General features: G+C 32.0%; 1 protein-coding gene across 1 annotated transcript; it reads left to right on the top strand.

Moving 5' to 3' along the window:
* The first annotated feature begins 15,933 nt into the window (after window positions 1–15,933).
* On the top strand, window positions 15,934–18,547 carry LOC131636790 (lactoylglutathione lyase GLX1-like). The gene is made up of 9 exons (XM_058907390.1): window positions 15,934–16,054; window positions 16,154–16,243; window positions 16,344–16,468; window positions 17,078–17,142; window positions 17,219–17,431; window positions 17,666–17,713; window positions 17,842–17,949; window positions 18,040–18,192; window positions 18,295–18,547. Exons 2-9 carry the CDS (start codon window positions 16,158–16,160, stop codon window positions 18,346–18,348), a joined length of 852 nt encoding a protein of 283 aa, XP_058763373.1. The 5' UTR covers window positions 15,934–16,054; window positions 16,154–16,157; the 3' UTR covers window positions 18,349–18,547.
* The last annotated feature ends 734 nt before the right edge of the window (window positions 18,548–19,281 follow it).

Below are 19,281 nucleotides of genomic sequence, written 5' to 3' on the forward strand. Positions count from 1 at the left end.
TTCTTTCTGGGTTTACAAATAAAACAACTCAAAAATGGCATTTTCATATGTCAAGAAAAATACATTAAAGATTTATTAAAAAAATTTGGAATGAATTAAGCAAAAATTATGGTAACACCTATGCATCCCTCTTCAAATCTTGATAAAGATGAACAAGGACTATCCGTATCAGAAAAATAATATCGAGGTATGATTGGTTCATTATTATATTTAACTGCCAGTAGACCTGACATTGTCTTTTCAGTAGGTCTTTGTGCACGTTTTCAAACTGACCCTAAGGAATCACATTTGATTGCTGTCAAACGCATTTTTTGATATCTCGTTGGTACCACTGACATTGGTCTATGGTATGAAAAAGAAAATCACATCAATCTAATAGCTTACTGTGATGCTGATTATGCTGGAGATAAAATAGAAAGAAAAAGTACAAGTGGAGCTTGTCAATTTCTAGGACAAGCTCTTATTACATGGTCTTGCAGAAAGCAAAATACAATTGCTCTATCAACAACTGAAGCAGAATACGTGTCTGCTGCAAATTGCTGCTCACAAATTTTATGGATAAAAAATCAACTGGAAGACTACTCACTTCAATACTCCAAGGTATCAATTTTTTGTGATAATACCAGTGCTATAAACTTGTCAAAAAATCCTATTCAACACTCGAGATCTAAACACATTGAAATAAAACATCATTTTATAAGAGATCACGTTCAGAAAGAAAACATAGAACTCATTTTTGTAGATACAAACAATCAATTAGCAGATATTTTCACCAAACCTCTAGTGGAAGATAGATTTAATTTTCTAAAGTCAAAATTATCTATTATCAAAATACCTAAGTAAAAATAGCACTCCCTTATTTTTTCCTTTACCTATAATAAATTAAACAAAACTTTTTTTATATAAATAATTTTGCTATTAATAATATATATATTAGAATTTCAATTGCTGGTATTAAGAGTTGCCAAACTAAAATCACGTGTCTGACTTTGTCTTTCTCGTTTCTCCATACTTCTTCATCATTACACAAAAATCTGCCTCTTCCCTTACCAATCAAATCAGCACACTCTCTACCAACTTCCCATCAAATCAGTGATCTTCCCAAAGTTTTCAAATGATTCAACTTCTTCTCTCTTAAACCCTTCAAATGGTATTCAAGGTCACCACATCTATTGTACCATTTGCTGATACCGTTTCCACGTTCTCTTCCAAAACACAAAAAAAACTCTCCATGGAAAAACCACCCACCAAGCGCCGCACCACCACCACTCGACAAAAATCAACCATGAAATCTACTGATTCTCGTCCAACACCCATCACTCCCACCCGTCGCTCAGCACGACATGCAAACACCTCTCATAATCCCACTCCATCTGAGCAAACTACAGAAGAATCTCAAAACCCTAATCTTCCTCTTCCCTCAACCCAGATCGTCTCTGCTCCTCAACTCACCAAACCATCCTCGTCACACGTTTCCACTCAATCAAGCGAAGGAACCTCCCTTGTTTCTTCGTCATTCCAAGCCTATGATCATCCCTCTGAAGTCTCAACCAAAGATTTCATCTCTGATGATGATGTTCGTTCTCTCTATAACGACAAATGGCGTTCCCTCCCTATCGTTGCCGGCAAAACCGTCAACTTGGATAGTTACTCTATCTGGGGTTACGACATAAACGAGCTCGCAATAGCCACAGGTTGGACAAACTTTCTCCAACTCTCTGATGTCTTCTACCCTAGACTAGTTAGAATTTTTTTTGCTGCTATTGAAGCCTCTGACAATGATACACAGCTAATCTCATTTGTGAAGGGTCGTCAAATAACCCTAACCCCAGAGCTCCTTTGCGACATTTTGCATGTCCCAAACAATGGACTTCATCTCTTTAATGATGACTGGCCCTCATCTTATGACCTAGACATTGAATCCTACAGACTCTCCATCACCAAACATCAAACTGAGCGTTTTGTGTCTGCCAACCTTGAACCCCTCAGCCATATCATTCATAACTTCTGTATTCACACTATCCTTCCAAGAAAAGGCAGTATGGAACGAGTCACTGATAAAGACCTACTTGTCATCTATCATTTCTCAAAGAAAACTCCTCTCAATATAGGATATTTGGTGCTCAACTATATCAAACACACTGGTCTTAGAGCAAGAAGCGCCCCTTATGGTATGCTTCTTACCAAAATATTCAAGCACTTTAATGTTCCTCTGGAGGATGAGGACTCCTTCGAGATCAACAAAATACTGGATGCCTCCAAGCTGAAGCGCATGAAAATTCCTTCACTCAAGCGTGCACCATCACCTAAACCTGAGGCCAAATCAAAACGCAGGCGTCTTGTTAAGCAATATGCTTCAACTGAACCTTTAACAACAGGTACTGAATCTCCTAACTCTCCAAACAGCCTGACCATAAATTCTCCCATTCCATTATCTGTGGCTCTTCCAAACACTGCTGACCTAGAATCTCCACAAAAGTCTTCACCAATCTCTCCTCATGCCTCTAAATCCGTATCTCCAAACCCAAAGGAAACAGATAAACAATCTCCTGAAACCACACAATGCATTGACCTTACATCTACATCACCAATCCTTGTCGAATCCCCACCACAAACGGTTGTCATATCTCAAGCTCCAGCTTCTCTTCAAACTGAAACTATCTCAACTGTTGGAATTCCTTCAACTCTGGAGACTTCTGACACTGACATGATCAACATTTTCGCTCTTGAAAATCTTCTTTCAAGTCCTCATGCTACTTCAGCTCACCAACCACCCTCACCAATATCTCCACCCACTCCTGCTTCCAATCCAAACCCGGATGCCCAGTTGTCCTCACTCATATTCATGCTTAAGGCTGAGTTACTAACTCCACCTGCTTCAAATCAACAAACTTCAATTATTCCCCATGTTGTCACCTACGCATCCCCTTCTATGACACTAGTTCCTATCTCCACCAGCTCTCCATTAAATTCTCCTGAATCCTATAAAGAACCGTCCCCTCCAAAAGTGCAACTCACCTCCATTAACCACACAGACTCTGATGATCTAACTGCTCAGATAGAAGCCTTCTTCACCAACCCCATTCCAATACCTGAACAAACCAGTCTTACAGAAACACATCCTTCTGTTCCACAATCAGATCCTTATGCCTTCCAACCAAACTCTCCAATATTCTCTTCTCCAAAAGAAGATGATGACAACTCTTTCAATGTCCAAACTCTTCTTGCTCCAAGGTATGATTCCTCACCTCCAAGAAACACCACTAATAATTCCAATACCCTTCCTCAGCATCCCATCGTATCAATCACATCCTCATTCTTCAACAATTTCCCCAGCATTGGTAATCGAACTCCTGTCTATCCTCGAACTACAACCTCATCTGATACGGCTAACCCCTATCAGGGCGTCTCTCTTCGGTCACTTACAGCTCTCCAGAAGCAATTAATGGCCTACCAAAAATTCTGGATTGAGTATGTCACTGAACAAATATGCCCACGGTTTCCAGGAATGCTTCCTCCGGATCCCTCTCAGATTCAGTTTCCAATTTTGCCATTATCCTCAGAGGCAACTTCTGATGATGAACCATCTGGTTCTTAGTCCTCTCGTTCTCTCTTTTTTGGTGCCCCCTTTCTTTTTGTATGTTTGACAAAAGGGGGAGAACAAGCTTTGACCAAAGCTTTGTTTTGTTTAAGTTCTTTATACTTTATTTATCTATAGTTCACTAGGACTTTGTATTAAATTTAGCAGTAATCCTCTAGGTTTTTTTTTTGTTTGTGCACCAAAATATTGATGCAAATCATTTGATGTATTGATCCTCAAACAATTAATCAAATACTGCTATCTAATCAACATGTGTTTCAAATGCTTTTAAATTCATATGAACTAACATTGAGGGGGAGCATTTGCCCTTTCAAAGTATGCATCTTTTCAGGGGGGGCTTCAAAGTCCTTACTCAAAGAAACTAAAATAAAAAGTTTGTCACCATTCAAAAAGGGGGAGAATGTTGAAACATATTCTGTTAATGTTTTGAATATTACAAACTATTTTATCTAAAGAAACTCCAAAGTGATTTCATCAATTTATCATCTAAATAATTTATGGTCTCTATCAAACAAAGAGTTAAAATGATGATTCAAGATCGTGCTGACAAAGAACAAAGCTTTAAGAACATATGGACTCTCAGAAGATCAATGAGTTACTCTTCAGAATTATGGTCCCAGAGTTACTCTCCAGAATGACAGTCCCAGAGTTACTCTCCAGAATTATGGCCCTAGAGTTACTCTCCAGAATTATGGCCCCAGAGTTACTCTTCAGAATTATGGCCCTAGAGTTACTCTCAAGAATCACGGTCCCAGAGTTACTCGTCCTAGAGTTACTCGTCCCAGAGTTACTCGTCCCAGAGTTACTCATCCCAGAGGTACTCCTCCAGATTTACTGTGCCAAGAATAAGTCTTTGTTGAAATGGTCAAATGTCAGAATTTGCAGAGTGTCAGCAGTACCAAGACCAAGTAAAACCAAGACCAAGTCCTACAAAGACAAATCGGCCAGCATTACTCTCAAGAAGCTCTCGGCATGCATTCACTCTTGGCATTGCTCTATAAATACAAGTCTCATGCTTTACTCTCAGCACCGAAAATTATTGACAAGCACTCAAAGAAAGCAAAAGCTCTTACTCTCAATCTATTCATAATCTCTATATATTATCTTTAGCTCTCACTACCATATAAGTGATAAAAATATATTAGAGTTATCATACACATTCTATAAGTAAAATACTCACTGCCATACGGAGAGTATTTAGGAATTTATTGTAAACCTCATAAGATCACAAAGTATATCATAGATATACAAATCAATCATCTTGTAAGCTATCTGTAAGCTATACCATTCAGAAGTGTAAGCCTGGTGAGGCTAAGAATACATAGAAGAAAAAGGCTATTGTAAGAAGTATTCAATAAAGGATAATCTCACAGGGTGTGGGGACTGGACTAACCAAGTTGGTGAACCAGGATAAGTTTTCTTGTGTTCTTTATTTATTGTCCTTTATTCATATTATTCACAACTATACTTTATCACACACATTAACACTAATTACTTAAAACCTCTAAAGTTATTACTAATCTTTTTCTTCTTATTAAAGGCAACTTTTTAAATACTTAGGTAAATTTTTAAAAGGGACACAATCCAACCCCCCTTGTTGTGTCGTACCTTATTCCATCACGTATGGCCAGCGTGAAATGCAAATCTGTGCTGTTTGTGAATTTGGAAAGTTTGATGATGCGTAACTTTTAAACCGTTGGTCTGTTATGAGTGTCGTTTGGACTATGATGAACGAAATGAAATAATCTGTATGATTGATTGATGTATGATTTAATTGAATGATCGTAATGTATATATAAACATGCTTTGATAACGATGATGATGACGATGACTTGAGTATGAGATGATGTTACTCATCGAACGATGATGATATAAGTATGTTATATATATGTTTGCATTCATTCATAATCATTGTCGAGGGATGTATCCATGATGATGTGTTGGATCAGTGAAGAGCATAATTCGCATTGTGTGGAATTTGTGCTGGCAGGGTCGTATCTGGATGATGTTAGATCGGTCGGTGGGTTAGTCTCATTGTTGATGTTGGTACCGCATGCATAGTGTCAGTTTCATACATATGCATGACTTTTATAACATGAATAATGTATTTTATGTTATGGTTTGATGATGTGTGAATGTGTAATGATGAAACGTCTGAATATGAAACGATTGGGTGAATGATATAACTATGATATATTGTTGTTTATGATGCAATAATATTTGTTAATTGTGATGAGACTCACCCTTACATGTTGTCATTTTCAAATTGAGGATAACGACTTCGACTTGGTGAGGATTAGCTCACGAGTCTTTGTTTAGTTAGCGTCAGGTGTCATGCTCTGATAGATGTAACATTGGGGAACGTTATGTTTTGAAATTAATTTGATAACTCTGTTTATTTTAAATTAATTTTGAGGATTTGTGACATTGATGATGAAATGCTAATTTTGATAATTTATTCCGCTGTGTAAACATGAGGTTGATGAGTTATGATGAATTATTCCCTAGTAAATGCATGACAGTGACGGATAATGTTTATTTTATTATCAATTGTGGAACCCTTGCTTGCATGGACTCTGATTTAATTATTAATTGTCGCGAGGGTTTAGATGAGTGTTACAATTACTGCCAGTGAAGAGATCTTACTTGAGCAGTTAGACGTGTGTTGTACCCCAAAATTTGCCCACACTTTTTGAAATTTCAAAACTATTTCAAAAAATTGGATTTTATAAAATCTCGGGCTCATTTACATTGACATCTTGAATTTTATACATATTCAATTTAAAGTCTGTTTTAAAAAATATAGTAGTTTACTCTTAAATTGCTTATATTTTAATAAATAGAAATGCTTCATATACTTTCAATTGGCTTTTCATTTCAAATAAATAACATAGCACAATTGGTAAGAATGAAAGGCTTGCAAACAAAAGATGTTTCCACTTTGCTGTTACATTATTTCTAGTTAAATCTGAAGCCTATCTCTAATTGTTGAATTTATATTGCATTGTGTGTATATCTCTAACTATTGAAATTTTGTGCATTATAGATTTTAAAAAAGGGGATCTGAGCTTTTATCAATTCATATGCATTTCTTCACTGGAAAATTCTAGATTAATGAAGCTACATCAATCAAACATTTACAATACATACTATCATAAACCACACAGTAAAGTTCATGAGACCAAATGGAGAAGAAGAAGAGGCGGACAAGCTTGTTTTGTCTCTAGGTTTTTTTTGGGCCAAATGATTTTTGAGCCCAATTTGTTTACTTATCGATACCTCTCCTGGATTCATATACTCCCCTTGACTGAATGTTTCACATCACTTTGGGCTTGATTCCTAGCTTGCCTTAAGTCCAACTGGATCTTACTTCCTACACCACCATGCCTGATCCGCACCCCTGCTGGGATCTCATGTTGTTTTGGACCAACCATTTCTTAAGCCCAATTTTTTTTTTTACATAATTTTAAACTAACTTAATTATTTAGATTTAGAAGAATTAGGGTTGTCAACAAATTAGTATTTTCGTAATTAGTCTAATTAGTTCTAGGCTTTTGTTAAGTAATTTAATTAGACTTTAGGATTTAATTAAGTCAACTAACTTATAATTAGGGTTTCTTTATTAAAATCAATTTCTAAAAACCTCAGAGCTATTTTCTTTAGTTATTAGGTTTTGACATTCTCCTAACCTTTAATGTTTATTTATTTGTTATTTATTACTTTATTTAAAATTTTAGAGATCATGTATAGGATACAAGGATTTTTTTTTTGTTGTAATAGATTAAACTAGGATTTATTTTCCACATTCCCGTCTAATTATGTAACCCCCTCTCCGAAGCCCTGTAATAGTTAGGATTTTTATGCTTTTGCTTTTACTTTCTTGCAACATAAATATCTGCGTGTGTTAGTAAATTAGGGTGTGGAAAGAAGTTAACCTCGATTTAGATAACTAACTAAAAGATAAAATATTCTGAAACAACACACGTGATTGCTACGCACACTCACCCCTAGGGTACGTCCCTCTTAGTTGCTTTCGAATATAAGGTCGTGTCCTTCGAATATAGAGGTACCCATTAGCAAAAGTCCCGACGATTAAAAATCATCGCAAAGATCATAAGTCCCTCGATGACCCTCGATGTTGCCAACGAATATATGATCTAGTCCCTCGAATGGTTGCCTACGAAACGATGATTGTCCCTTCGAATTTGCTAAAGGTACCTCTACCGTGTTGCCTTTAACGACCATAGATGACCCCTCGATGTCCCGTACACGTCCAATAAAAAGGAACTACCTACCCATAAATGGTATGGTTAGTCCTAGGAAATTTAAAAAGCATAGAAAAGACAAAGTATAGGGTAGTGCTCCTAGTTTGCTTGCTCAAAACAAAGAAATTGTTTTTCACACCTCTTTCAAAAACAAAGGCTACACTTTTAAGCTAAAGTCCTTTTCTCTTCAAAAATCTCTTTTCCAAACCAACAATAAACAAACTGAGCTAAGCAAACTAAGAGCCCACAGAGAACTGTGGATGAAAAGGGTGCTTACACCTTCCCTTTTCATAACTTACCCCCGAGCCCGTTTCTTATAAAAAAGGTCTTTTTCTGTTCTTTTTACCTTTCCTGAAATTGGACAAAATAAAAGTCGGTGGCGACTCTTGCTCACCGCAACATTGGTTGCTTTAAAAAAATAAAAGTCACTTCACCGAGTTACAACGTGAAATATGAATTTCTTCATGGAGACTTAGATGAGGTGATATACATGCATTAACCTGGAGGATTCTTAAAAAAGGGAAGGAGAATAAGGTGTGAAAATTAAATAAGAGCTCGTATGGCCTTAAACAAGCACCAAGACAGTGGTACAAATTGTTTGAAAACTTCATGCACAAGGAAGGTTTCTATAATTGCAATGTCAATCACCGTTTCTTCTTCGAGATATGTCACTCTAGTTGCATCATTTTGCTACTTTATGTCGATGATATGTTAGTAGCATGTTTAAATATGGACGTGATCAAAAACTTGAAGATGCAGTTATCCAATGAGTTTGACATGAAGAACTTGGGTCCTGAAAACAAGATCCTTGGAATGAAAATCACAAGAGATAAGAGAAAAGCAATTTTACAATTATCTCAAGCAGATTACATCAACTGTGTTTTGAGAAGATTCAACATGAGCAACACCAAACCAGTTAACACATCTTTGGAAAACCAATTTAGTTTATCCAAGGAACAATCACCTCATACACATGAGGGGAAAGAACTCGTGGCTAAGATTCCATATGGCTGATACATAGGAAGTCTGATGTATGCAATGATCGATATGAGGCCAAACATTGGCCTTGAAGTGGGAGTTGTCAGCGGGTTTAAGTCAAATCTTGGTAAAGTTCATTGGGAAGTAGTTAAGTAGATTTTGAAGTATCTACAAGGCACTACAGAGAAGTGTTTGTACTTCAGTAAAAGGGAATTTAAAGTAAAGGACTATGTATATGTAGACTTTGTAGGTGAGTTCGATCATTGAAGAAGTATTCCTGGCTATATATTCGCAGTTGGTACTACAACAGTTAGTTGGGTGTCGCATTTACAAAAAATTGTTGTTATATCCATTATAGAGGCTAGACATGTAACCGTAATTAAAGCCAGCAAAGAGTTTATATGGCTTTAAAGATTGTGACAAAGTTGTGTTTAATCCAGAAGCAAAGTGCCTTATATAGTGAGAATCAAAGTGCAATACATCTTACAAGGAATTCAATATTTCATTCAAGAACAAAACACATGCATCTTCACTATCACTTCATCAGATATCTTCTTGAGGATGGGGTATTAACATTGAAAAATATTGAAGGAAGAAAAAACCAAGAAGACATATTGAGAAAGGTAGTAACCATTGACAAACTAAAGTTATGCTAAACTTCAGTAGGCCTGCTAGAGTTACATACCTGAGAAGGTTGCTGCATGATTGATGTGTGAAGACCGATTCAAATCAGTCTTCAAGTGGGAGATTTCAAGTTAATAACAATACTAACTACCTATTGTGAAAGCAATATTAACCAAAAATAAGGTGTTTGCATAATACTTGTTATTTGTAAGGGACATTTAATGCTTTGTATGGAAGGCAAATGATGCTGCCGTGCATGAGTAACACTTATTATGGTGCATCCTTTGCAAGGAACACTTGGTGCTTTGCATGGAAGGAAAAGGATAAGTGTCTTCATGCATGTAAGGCACATTTCGCTTACTTCCCCTATAAATAGGTGTAACACAGTGGGAGAACTGATTTTTTTGTTTTGTATTTCGCAAACCATTGTAGTGGTTAGCAAAAGTCGCAACCGACTTTTATTTTATCCAAGTTTAGGAAAGGCAAAAAGAACAGGAAAGACCTTTTAAAAAGATTTTGAGTTCGGGGGGTAAGTTATGAAAAGGAAAGTGTTAACACCCTTTTCATCCGTAGTTATCTACGGGCTCTTAATTTGCTTAGCTCATTTAATTTTGTTTGAAAAGCGTAGTGTGTGTGTTTTGAAAGAAGTGTCAATAGTAAGGCAAAACTTCGCAATGATCCTTGTGTCGGTCCTCAAGGATGTATGCAAAGTGTTTTCTGAAATTTCGTTTGAAAAGAACAAGTGGTGTGAAAAAGCATTTATTTTTGTTGAGCAAGCAATTTAAGAGCCACTTACCCTAATGTTTGGTATTTCCTATACTTTACTGGATATGACTAACCATATAATTTGTGGATAGGTAGTTCTATCTATTGGATGTTTAAGGGACATCGAAGGGTCGTCTATGGTCGTGGAAAGCAACATGGTAGAGGTACCTTTAGCAAATTTGAAGGGACGAATCATCATTTTTCGTAGACAACAATCGAGGGACGAGATCATGTATTCGTAGGCAACATCGAGGGTCATCGAGGGACTTATGATCGAGAGACTTTTGCTAATGGTACCCCTATATTCGAGAGACACGACCATTTTTTTTCGTAAGGTAACCAAGAGGGGAGTACCCTAGAGGTGAGCGTGTGCGAGTGTGTTAAATTTGAGTATTATCTTTTTGGGTTAGTGATCTAAGTCAAAGTTTTAAGTTTTTCACACCCTAATTACTAACACATGCAGACATACAATTAATATAATACAGGAAAATAAAGGCACAAAATAGAAATCCTAACAATTACCGGGCTTCGGGGAGGGGAGGAGTACATATAACCAAAATGGAGGTCTACATACATCAATTCTTATAATATAGTGCAGGAATAATATAAGAATTTTTTAAAAAAAAAATTATTGAATCATGTATTTAGACAGCATATAGTCCACATACATCAATTCTTTAATAAATTTAAAAACAATTTTTTCTTATATTACAAAAAGGTAAAACATGTCGGTCACTGTACGGGATTTGTAAGTTTATTAAGTGACACCGTTTAACCTGTAAATCTATCATATAAGAAAGTTAGATGTTCATGAAATTCCTAATTTACCCTTTTAACCAATACTAACCATTGAGGCTATCCACGTGGACTAACTAAACTTCCAGCATTACTTCTTTATTCTTCCTTTTACGTTTTTGATATATTATTCTTTCTTTTATGTTTTTGATAAACACCCACTTTCTCATCACATGATTCTTTTTTACTGCTATGCATTAACTTTTCGTCAGATCATGTCTTCAACACACTCCAACCATTTAATTATTATTATATTTTTTTCTCACTCTTTTCTTATTTCAAATTCAAAATTGTATCTCTATATATTCACTTCTTTAACAATATATCTTTCATCATGTAAAAAATTTATTACTCCAAATTCAAGTTTGTTTCTCTATATATTCTCTGTCTTCAACAATATATCTTTCATCAAGTGAATATTTCAAATTTTATTTGTTTTCTTTGTGCAGGTTAAACAATTCTTTTAATTTCAACAAAAACTAAGTAAAATTATTTGTTATCCTCTTCACAAAAGTATGGAAATAATTATAATTTATTTTTTTCTTTCATCATTCGATATCATATAGAACAGTAAATGAATTTTTTTTTTACTAATCAACAAAAAATTCATAAAAAAATTTCTTTAGCATTTTATGAATATTTTAAAAGAATATGTCTAAGAAAATAATTTCTTTAGCATTTTATTTTATGAATATTTTTAAAAGAATATGTTCAACCATTTGAGAAATACACCTATGATATAATTAATATACTAGGCTAATGAATGGTTTATTTGTTTCTCTCTTTGTATAATTTCTTATCACATTGTGGTTATATTATTTATTTATGATCACAATACACTCTACTTATACACAAAATCTTGATCACAACATCTAATTGATACACAAAATCTTTATTGATTTGACATTTATCTTATCTTTAATTTAATATATATTTCTTTACAATTTTGATTTTTTATGCATTTTTCATTTCTTCTTGTTTTGTAATTTTTAATGCAATCTTTGTGTCTTTTTGTGTTCTGTTCTGTAATTAAATTTCTTTTTTTTTTGCAGTTAAATAATTTGTATTTATTTATTTAAATTTTTAAAACATTTATATCATTTAAATTCTAAACTACAATATTTAAAGAATTATATTTAATAATTTTAAATTTTGACTTATCATTTTTTATTATATATTTACATATTCTTTATTATCACTGTATAACACCATTATTGACATATTTAGTGGAGAAAATGTTTTATCTTGCAGGGTGTGTTTGATTGAGAGAAGAAGTTGAGAACAGATCAATAAGTGAGAGAGAGTGTGAGAAGAGAGAAATAAGTGAGAAATATAGAAGATTTGATGTATTGTTTGGAATATGAAAAAGAAGTGAGAAATAGAGAAGAGAGATTTACAATAATTTTATGAAATGACAAAAATGCTCATATTTAAAAACATTTCATATTAATAATATAATATAAAAATATATTTTTTAATTTTTTAATTTTTATTTTACAATTAATTATATTACTTATATATATTGTTGTATATTTATTTAATTTTACTTATTTTAATTTTAATTATTGTTATTATTACATCACTTTTTGTTTTAATTTTTAAATCAATTTTTTTTATCAACATGCTGTTAAGTTAGAATCTGGTTTTAAAAAAAAAATCTTATAAATCTTATATATTGATGTAAAAATCCTTGCAATTGATTTTTAAAAGATTAAGAGGATATAATTGGAAAAATAATTAAAGAGCATCTTTCTATCACATTTCTTCTCAAGAGTATAAAAAGGTATAGGTCCCACTAAAATTTAGTCTATCTATCACATTTCTCTGCACATCTCTCTCCTATTTCTCTCTTTACTAATTTCTCTTAAAACAAACACAGCAGTAGTGTGGTGGGACATTTTAATTTTGTTGAGAGTACTGTGGTGGTGATTTGATGACTCATCTTTATCGATTTTGTCACTTGCTATTGCGGTTTTGCAGAATTTAGAGAGAATTTAGAGAGAGATATCTATTAAAGTGCCACCAATTCAGAGTTATTAAGTACTACAGACGCTTGGGAAGGTTATGGTGCCATAAATTTATGATTTCATAACAGGAATTCTACTTAAATTTTTTATTAAAACATAATAATTAGCATTATATTTAAAATTTGTATTATTTTTTATTATTTATAGTATCCGATCATTATTACAATAGTTAAGAAAATCAAAACAAACCATTTTTAAAATAATGTATGAAACTTAATGCATTAAAATATATTTTTTTAATTATTTATATTACTAATATTTTTAATTTGAAATTATTTTTAATTTAAGAAAAAATATTTGTTTAAAAAAATATTTGTTTAAAAAATATATGAAAAATGTAGCTATATAGTATTAATGTAATAATTTTAATAATATAAATTAATAAAAATTATTTCTAAATTAAAGAATGGATCTAAAATATAAACAATTGAATTTAAATACGGGAAACTATACTGTTATCATATATTTTTATATATGGAAAAAATATATTTATGCTCCAAATATAATTAAAATATATCTTTCTTTTTCTGAAAATAATAAATTGTTTTGGTTAAACAATTTTATTTGTCTTTCTTTTCATTCTTATCTCTATTTGTCTAAATTATTCTGTTATTTAAGAACAACAATTACAAAACATGGATTAATTGGTTGATTTTCATGGGAATCTCATAAATGGTATTTATGTTCTAAAAAATTTTGATCAAAAAATAGTATAGGGGAAAATATTTATTATTGATCTAAACATTTCTATATACTAAAATTTACTATTAATCCATTTATTTCTATAAACTATACCTAAACAAAAATAATATTTGTATATGGGAAAAAAATTGTTATTAATCTAAATATTTTTATATAAAAAATAAAATTTATGATCTAAATATTTTTTATGACATTGATTAATTTTTTAATAAAATTCATTATTTAGAATTTAATTGCATTAATTTCTTTTTTTCCAACAAATAATTAAAAGTGTTAGTTATTTATAAAATAATAATATTTGCAGTAAAGAATAGTATAAATACTAAGTTTTTTTCAAAAAAAAAAAGAGAATATATGGGTCCGTTTGAAAAAATTGACATAGTAAAAATTATTAATAATATACATATATATATATATATATATATATATATATATATATATATATATATATATATATATATATATATATATACTTTTTTAGGTAAATATGTATATATATATATATATATATATATATATATATTAATTGTACAAATATTTTTTGTATTTGCATCAATTATACAAATATTAATAATTATTATTGTAATGAATATTATAAATGGTATAAAATAATACTAACTTCTCATCATTCTTTTTTTTTACACAATGGTATTTGTTTTGACTTGAGTTGGTGTCTTCTTGAAAAAAATTAAAAAGTTATGTGGTAATCCTTATTTTATGTAGGAATGTATAAATTGGAAAGAGTTAATAATTTTGTCCATGTGAAAAAATATTAAATATATATGATGGGCATAAGAATATACTAAAACGTCATAATGATATTGTCACACACCTTTTAAGTAGCGATAAAATGGGATAAAGTTGTATTATTATTATAGCAGTAAGGCTTGAAGTAAGATGATTATTTTGCATATCTGCAAAATATGATTAGAGTAACATTTTAAAATATTGTGTCAGTATATTACCTTATCTTGCCCCATGTATGTGGCAACTGTTTACTAAAACATCATGACCCATGGAACAAATATGTGAAATAATTGAAAAAGAAGAGGGAAATGAAATATTAAAGTGAGAGAAGAGGGAAGTGAAAAGTAAGAGAAGATGAATTTGAAAAATTAGAAATCATAAGTGAGAGGAAAAAGAGAAGAAATGAGACATGAGAGAAAAGAGAAGAAAATATTTGATTTGATATGTGAGAGAAAAAAAGAGAAGAGATGAGACATGGGAGAAAAGAGAAGAAAAGACTAGATGTGACATATCAAAAAAGCCAAAAAAAAATATGTTATAAATTAGATTTTGTACCAACCAACAAAAAATCTAAAAGAAGAGAAAAAATTGTAAAAAATTAAACTTGGTGTTATAATTGTAATTGGTGAGTCATGAAGTTACATTTTTAAAATTATAGACACAATTTTCCCTCATTTTATACTGGTGGCAAAAAAAATATTGGGTAGAATTAATTGCTCCATAATATCAAATTTTCTTATATTATAGATTAATGCTTCTAAAATAAAATTAATAATATTTTTAAGTTAGTTTTAATATATAAAATGTGATGAAAAAATAAGATTATGTTTTACTAAATCTTTTATATACGGGGACATGAAGTTACTGATCAAAATATTAATTATTAACGGGAAATGAAGTTACTGGTCAAAATATTTGTTAAGGTATACGGGGTCAGGAAGTTATTGATCAAACTAATATTCCTACACGACACTTTGAAGTTATTGATCAAAATATTAATTATTAACGGGACATGAAGTTACTGATCAAAATATTTTTTTATTAATTATACATTTAATTATTATTTTTTCATGGATAATCAAATATTTTTCTATTAAAAAATATTAATATGAAACAAATGCGCGTCACGTACCAGAACCCGTGCGAACGCACGGGTTTGTTAGTAGTTATTTTATATAACATTTTAATAATTTAAATAACCCATTCTAAAGAGCAGAGTAGTGCCACCAAGCACAAACAAACAAACAACTAATTGAAAAAAAAAAAAAAGTAAAAGTTAAGACAGTACGAAAATCCCATCCTATAGATAAGAATCGTGTGGATGTGCAAAAATGAGATATTTTAGAATTTCATTTAATAACCATATAAAATCACAATTATATGAGACAATGACGTAGGAAACGTTTGACACGTTGAGTGATAAGATATGTTATTTTATTTTATTATACCTTTTCGTTCGATTATAAAATAGCAATAAGAGAATACCTTTTTACCAACTCCAAATCGAATTCTCTCCAACATTCCTCACTCTCACTCTTACTCTCTCATTGGTAAGTTTCTTTTTTATGTTTATTATGATTTATGAATGTGTTTTTGTTGTTGCGGTGGTCTTTACTTGCTTTCTTTAATCTCTTTACCTTGTGTTGCAGATCAATGGCTGACATTGACTGGCCAAAGAAGGATAACCGTCGATTGCTTCATGTTGTTTACCGTGTTGGTGACCTTGATCGCGCCATCAAGTAATTATTCAACTTCTTTTTTTGTTTAATTGCATGCTTAAGTTAATTAATTAATTAAAATACCCTAATTTCTCGGATATTATGATTTTTTTTCTCTTAGGTTTTATACTCAAGCTCTGGGAATGAAGCTTTTGAGACAAAGAGATATTCCTGAGGAGAAATATGCTAACGCTTTTGTTGGATTTGGCGATGAAACATCACATTTTGCTATTGAATTAACTTACAGTATGTTTTTCTACTAGCATAATCCATATTTAAAGCTGGATTACTTTAATTAATAGAATAAACTGTTTTAAATTTGGACCGTCAGATCCTAATCACACGTCAGATCTAGACATTTAACAATTTAAGTAAGGACTAAATATGATAATTTGTTTGAAATTATTAAAATATTAATTGAAATCTAGACTACAAGATCTAGACAATGCAAATGAGTGGAGTTATTATAAGAGAAAATTTATTTATCTATTTATTTATTTTAGATTTTTAGAATAGTGAATGTATCTCATCTATATATACGCCAGATACATTGAATATTTAATGAATTCAAAAAATTCATTTTCTTGTAAGACATCTAAAAGTATTGAGTATTATTTTTATCTAACTATTTAAGTATATGATCTTTTATCTAACTATTTAATAGTTAGATATTATTTTTATTTAACTATTTTTAGATTCATAGAATAATGAAATTATCTGGTCTATATATAGGTTAGATACATTAAATATTTAATGAATTTAAAAAGTAAATTTTCTTATAGGACATAGAAAAGTACTATTTTTTTAAGTTTTTCAATTCTTATAACTATTCAATTTTATGATCTTAATTGTTAGATTATGGAGTGACTTCTTATGATGTTGGAGATGGCTTTGGACATTTTGGAATTGCAACTCAAGATGTAAGACAGTTAGACATTCTGAATTCAAAAAAGCTTGTGCAGAGAATGGACATTGTAACATTGTTTCGATTTTTAGGTTTACAAATTGGTTGAGCACATTCGGGCTTTTGGTGGAAACATCACTAGGGAGGTTGGTCCAGTTCAGGGCGGAACAACTGTTATCGCCTTTGTGAAGGATCCCGATGGCTACACTTTTGCACTCATCCAAAGATCTGTATTTGTTGATCCTTTTGTTCAAATCTCGCTCCGCGTTGGTGATTTAGAACGCGACATTAAGTTTTATGAAAAGGTAACTAACTATCCAAAACATGTTGCATCTGTATCTGGTTTCTGTTTTATGCCGTGCTGCACAGGGTTTCTTTTGTGTGCATTTGATATGTGTCAAGAATTAGGGTTAATAGTTATAGCTTTTGCTTGTGATGTACAAAAGTAGAATCCGAGAACTGGATTTGACGCGTTACAGTTTAAACTAAATGTGGTTTATTAACCGAGGCTATGTTGTTATTGGATCATATTTGCATAGGCTTTGGGCTTGAAGGTGCTGAGGAAGGACGATAATCCTGAGAGCAAGGTGAAGTTTCCTCTAACCAGATACCGATACATCAGATTTTAAGAATCACAGGACACGACATAACTATAATACAAAACATTAATATAAAATTAACCTAAAAACACATATTTATGTTGCATGTCCTACAGTACACTATTGCTGTACTTGGGTACAAAGGGGAAGAAGAGTCTACTGTGTTGGAGTTGACGTATAACTACGGTGTTACCGAGTACTCTAAGGGAAATGGTTATGCACAGGTTAGTCGAAAATTCAAATTTTACGACGTTCTTGAGGCCTAAACTAGTTTTCTGTATACCCTTTGAATTTGTTTCATCTATCTATAACAGATTGCAATTGGTACTGATGACGTATACAAAAGCGCTGAGGTATTGAACATAGTCACGCAAGAGCTTGGAGGGAAGATCACTCGGCAACCAGGACCGATTCCCGGTCTTAACACGAAAATTGTTTCGTTTGTTGACCCAGATGGATGGAAAACTGTAAGTTAATTTTTTCCCGTTGTTTATATTGAGTGGGAGGATACAAAACCGTTCCATATTTTGCTGCGATAATGACTGCAGCATTATTATTTTTGTATGAAGGTGCTGGTGGACAATGAAGATTTCCTGAAGGAGCTAGAGAAGGCGCTGGAGTGAAAGAGAGAGCTAACAAGAAATAATAAGTAACAGTCCTAGGTAGTGGCACTAGGCTAATGCTTTTGTATGAATAAATAGTACTATGCAGTAATTGATTGGTGGTCATTATGTTTAATTTCATTTGGTTCTGTAATCTATTTTAATGCACACTTGAGACCTCTTTTTCCATGCAATCTACATCTATTAATCTTGTGATTTCTGATTCTGATACCATACTTCATGTGGCAAATAGCGTTGAACCATATCATCTGTTGGACAAGAAAACATGTATATAGACACAATTCTATTATGAAACGTCCATATTCTGATAAGATAACATGTTTACAAGTAATTCAAGAGCTTCTTTTGCCAAACTTTCATATGATTGTCTATTGCTCACTCATTCTGATTGGTTATGCTTAATAATGTCAAAATCAAATCAAATGCAACAGAACTTGAGAAGATATTTTGTGGTACACAAGTAACAAATCATACAACAAAAGTCATAAATATGCTCAATAGAAACTCTATTTAAGCACAAGCAATATTTAAACGCGACAAATATTTTATGAAATTTTATTAAACTAAAGTTTCATCGTGACAAATTTTAGACCTTATGCGATAATCTACTTTACACATCCTTAAAAACGGCTCTTATGCTCAATATTTACAACAACGTTGTGTTTCAGAAGTACTACAAATAATACACCACACTAACATTTCAAATTAACAATTTACTGAGAAATAATTCAAGAGAAACATATGAACAAATGATTTTCACAAACCAAGTGAAAGTTTTCGATAAAACTCTATCATTTCTTTGTTATGCTTTGAATGTAGTTGAAGGGTTTCAAAACTCAAATGTATGGACCTTCAGGGATATATTCGAAAGGAGGTGGAGTTAAAGATGGTTGAAGAATATTCTTATGAGCATGTTAGACTATCAAAGCAACA

This window comes from Vicia villosa, unplaced genomic scaffold (genome assembly GCF_029867415.1).
Source record: "Vicia villosa cultivar HV-30 ecotype Madison, WI unplaced genomic scaffold, Vvil1.0 ctg.001829F_1_1, whole genome shotgun sequence".
Classification (NCBI taxonomy): domain Eukaryota; kingdom Viridiplantae; phylum Streptophyta; class Magnoliopsida; order Fabales; family Fabaceae; genus Vicia; species Vicia villosa.

What these genes read in the sequence shown, in the direction of transcription:
- LOC131636790 (XM_058907390.1), top strand. Translation starts at nt 16,158, where the DNA reads ATGGCTGACATTGACTGGCCAAAGAAGGATAACCGTCGATTGCTTCAT. An exon ending in TGCTATTGAATTAACTTACA is followed by an intron (nt 16,469 to 17,077) that starts GTATGTTTTTCT and finishes CTTAATTGTTAG; the next exon opens with ATTATGGAGTGACTTCTTAT. An exon ending in AGGGAAATGGTTATGCACAG is followed by an intron (nt 17,950 to 18,039) that starts GTTAGTCGAAAA and finishes TATCTATAACAG; the next exon opens with ATTGCAATTGGTACTGATGA.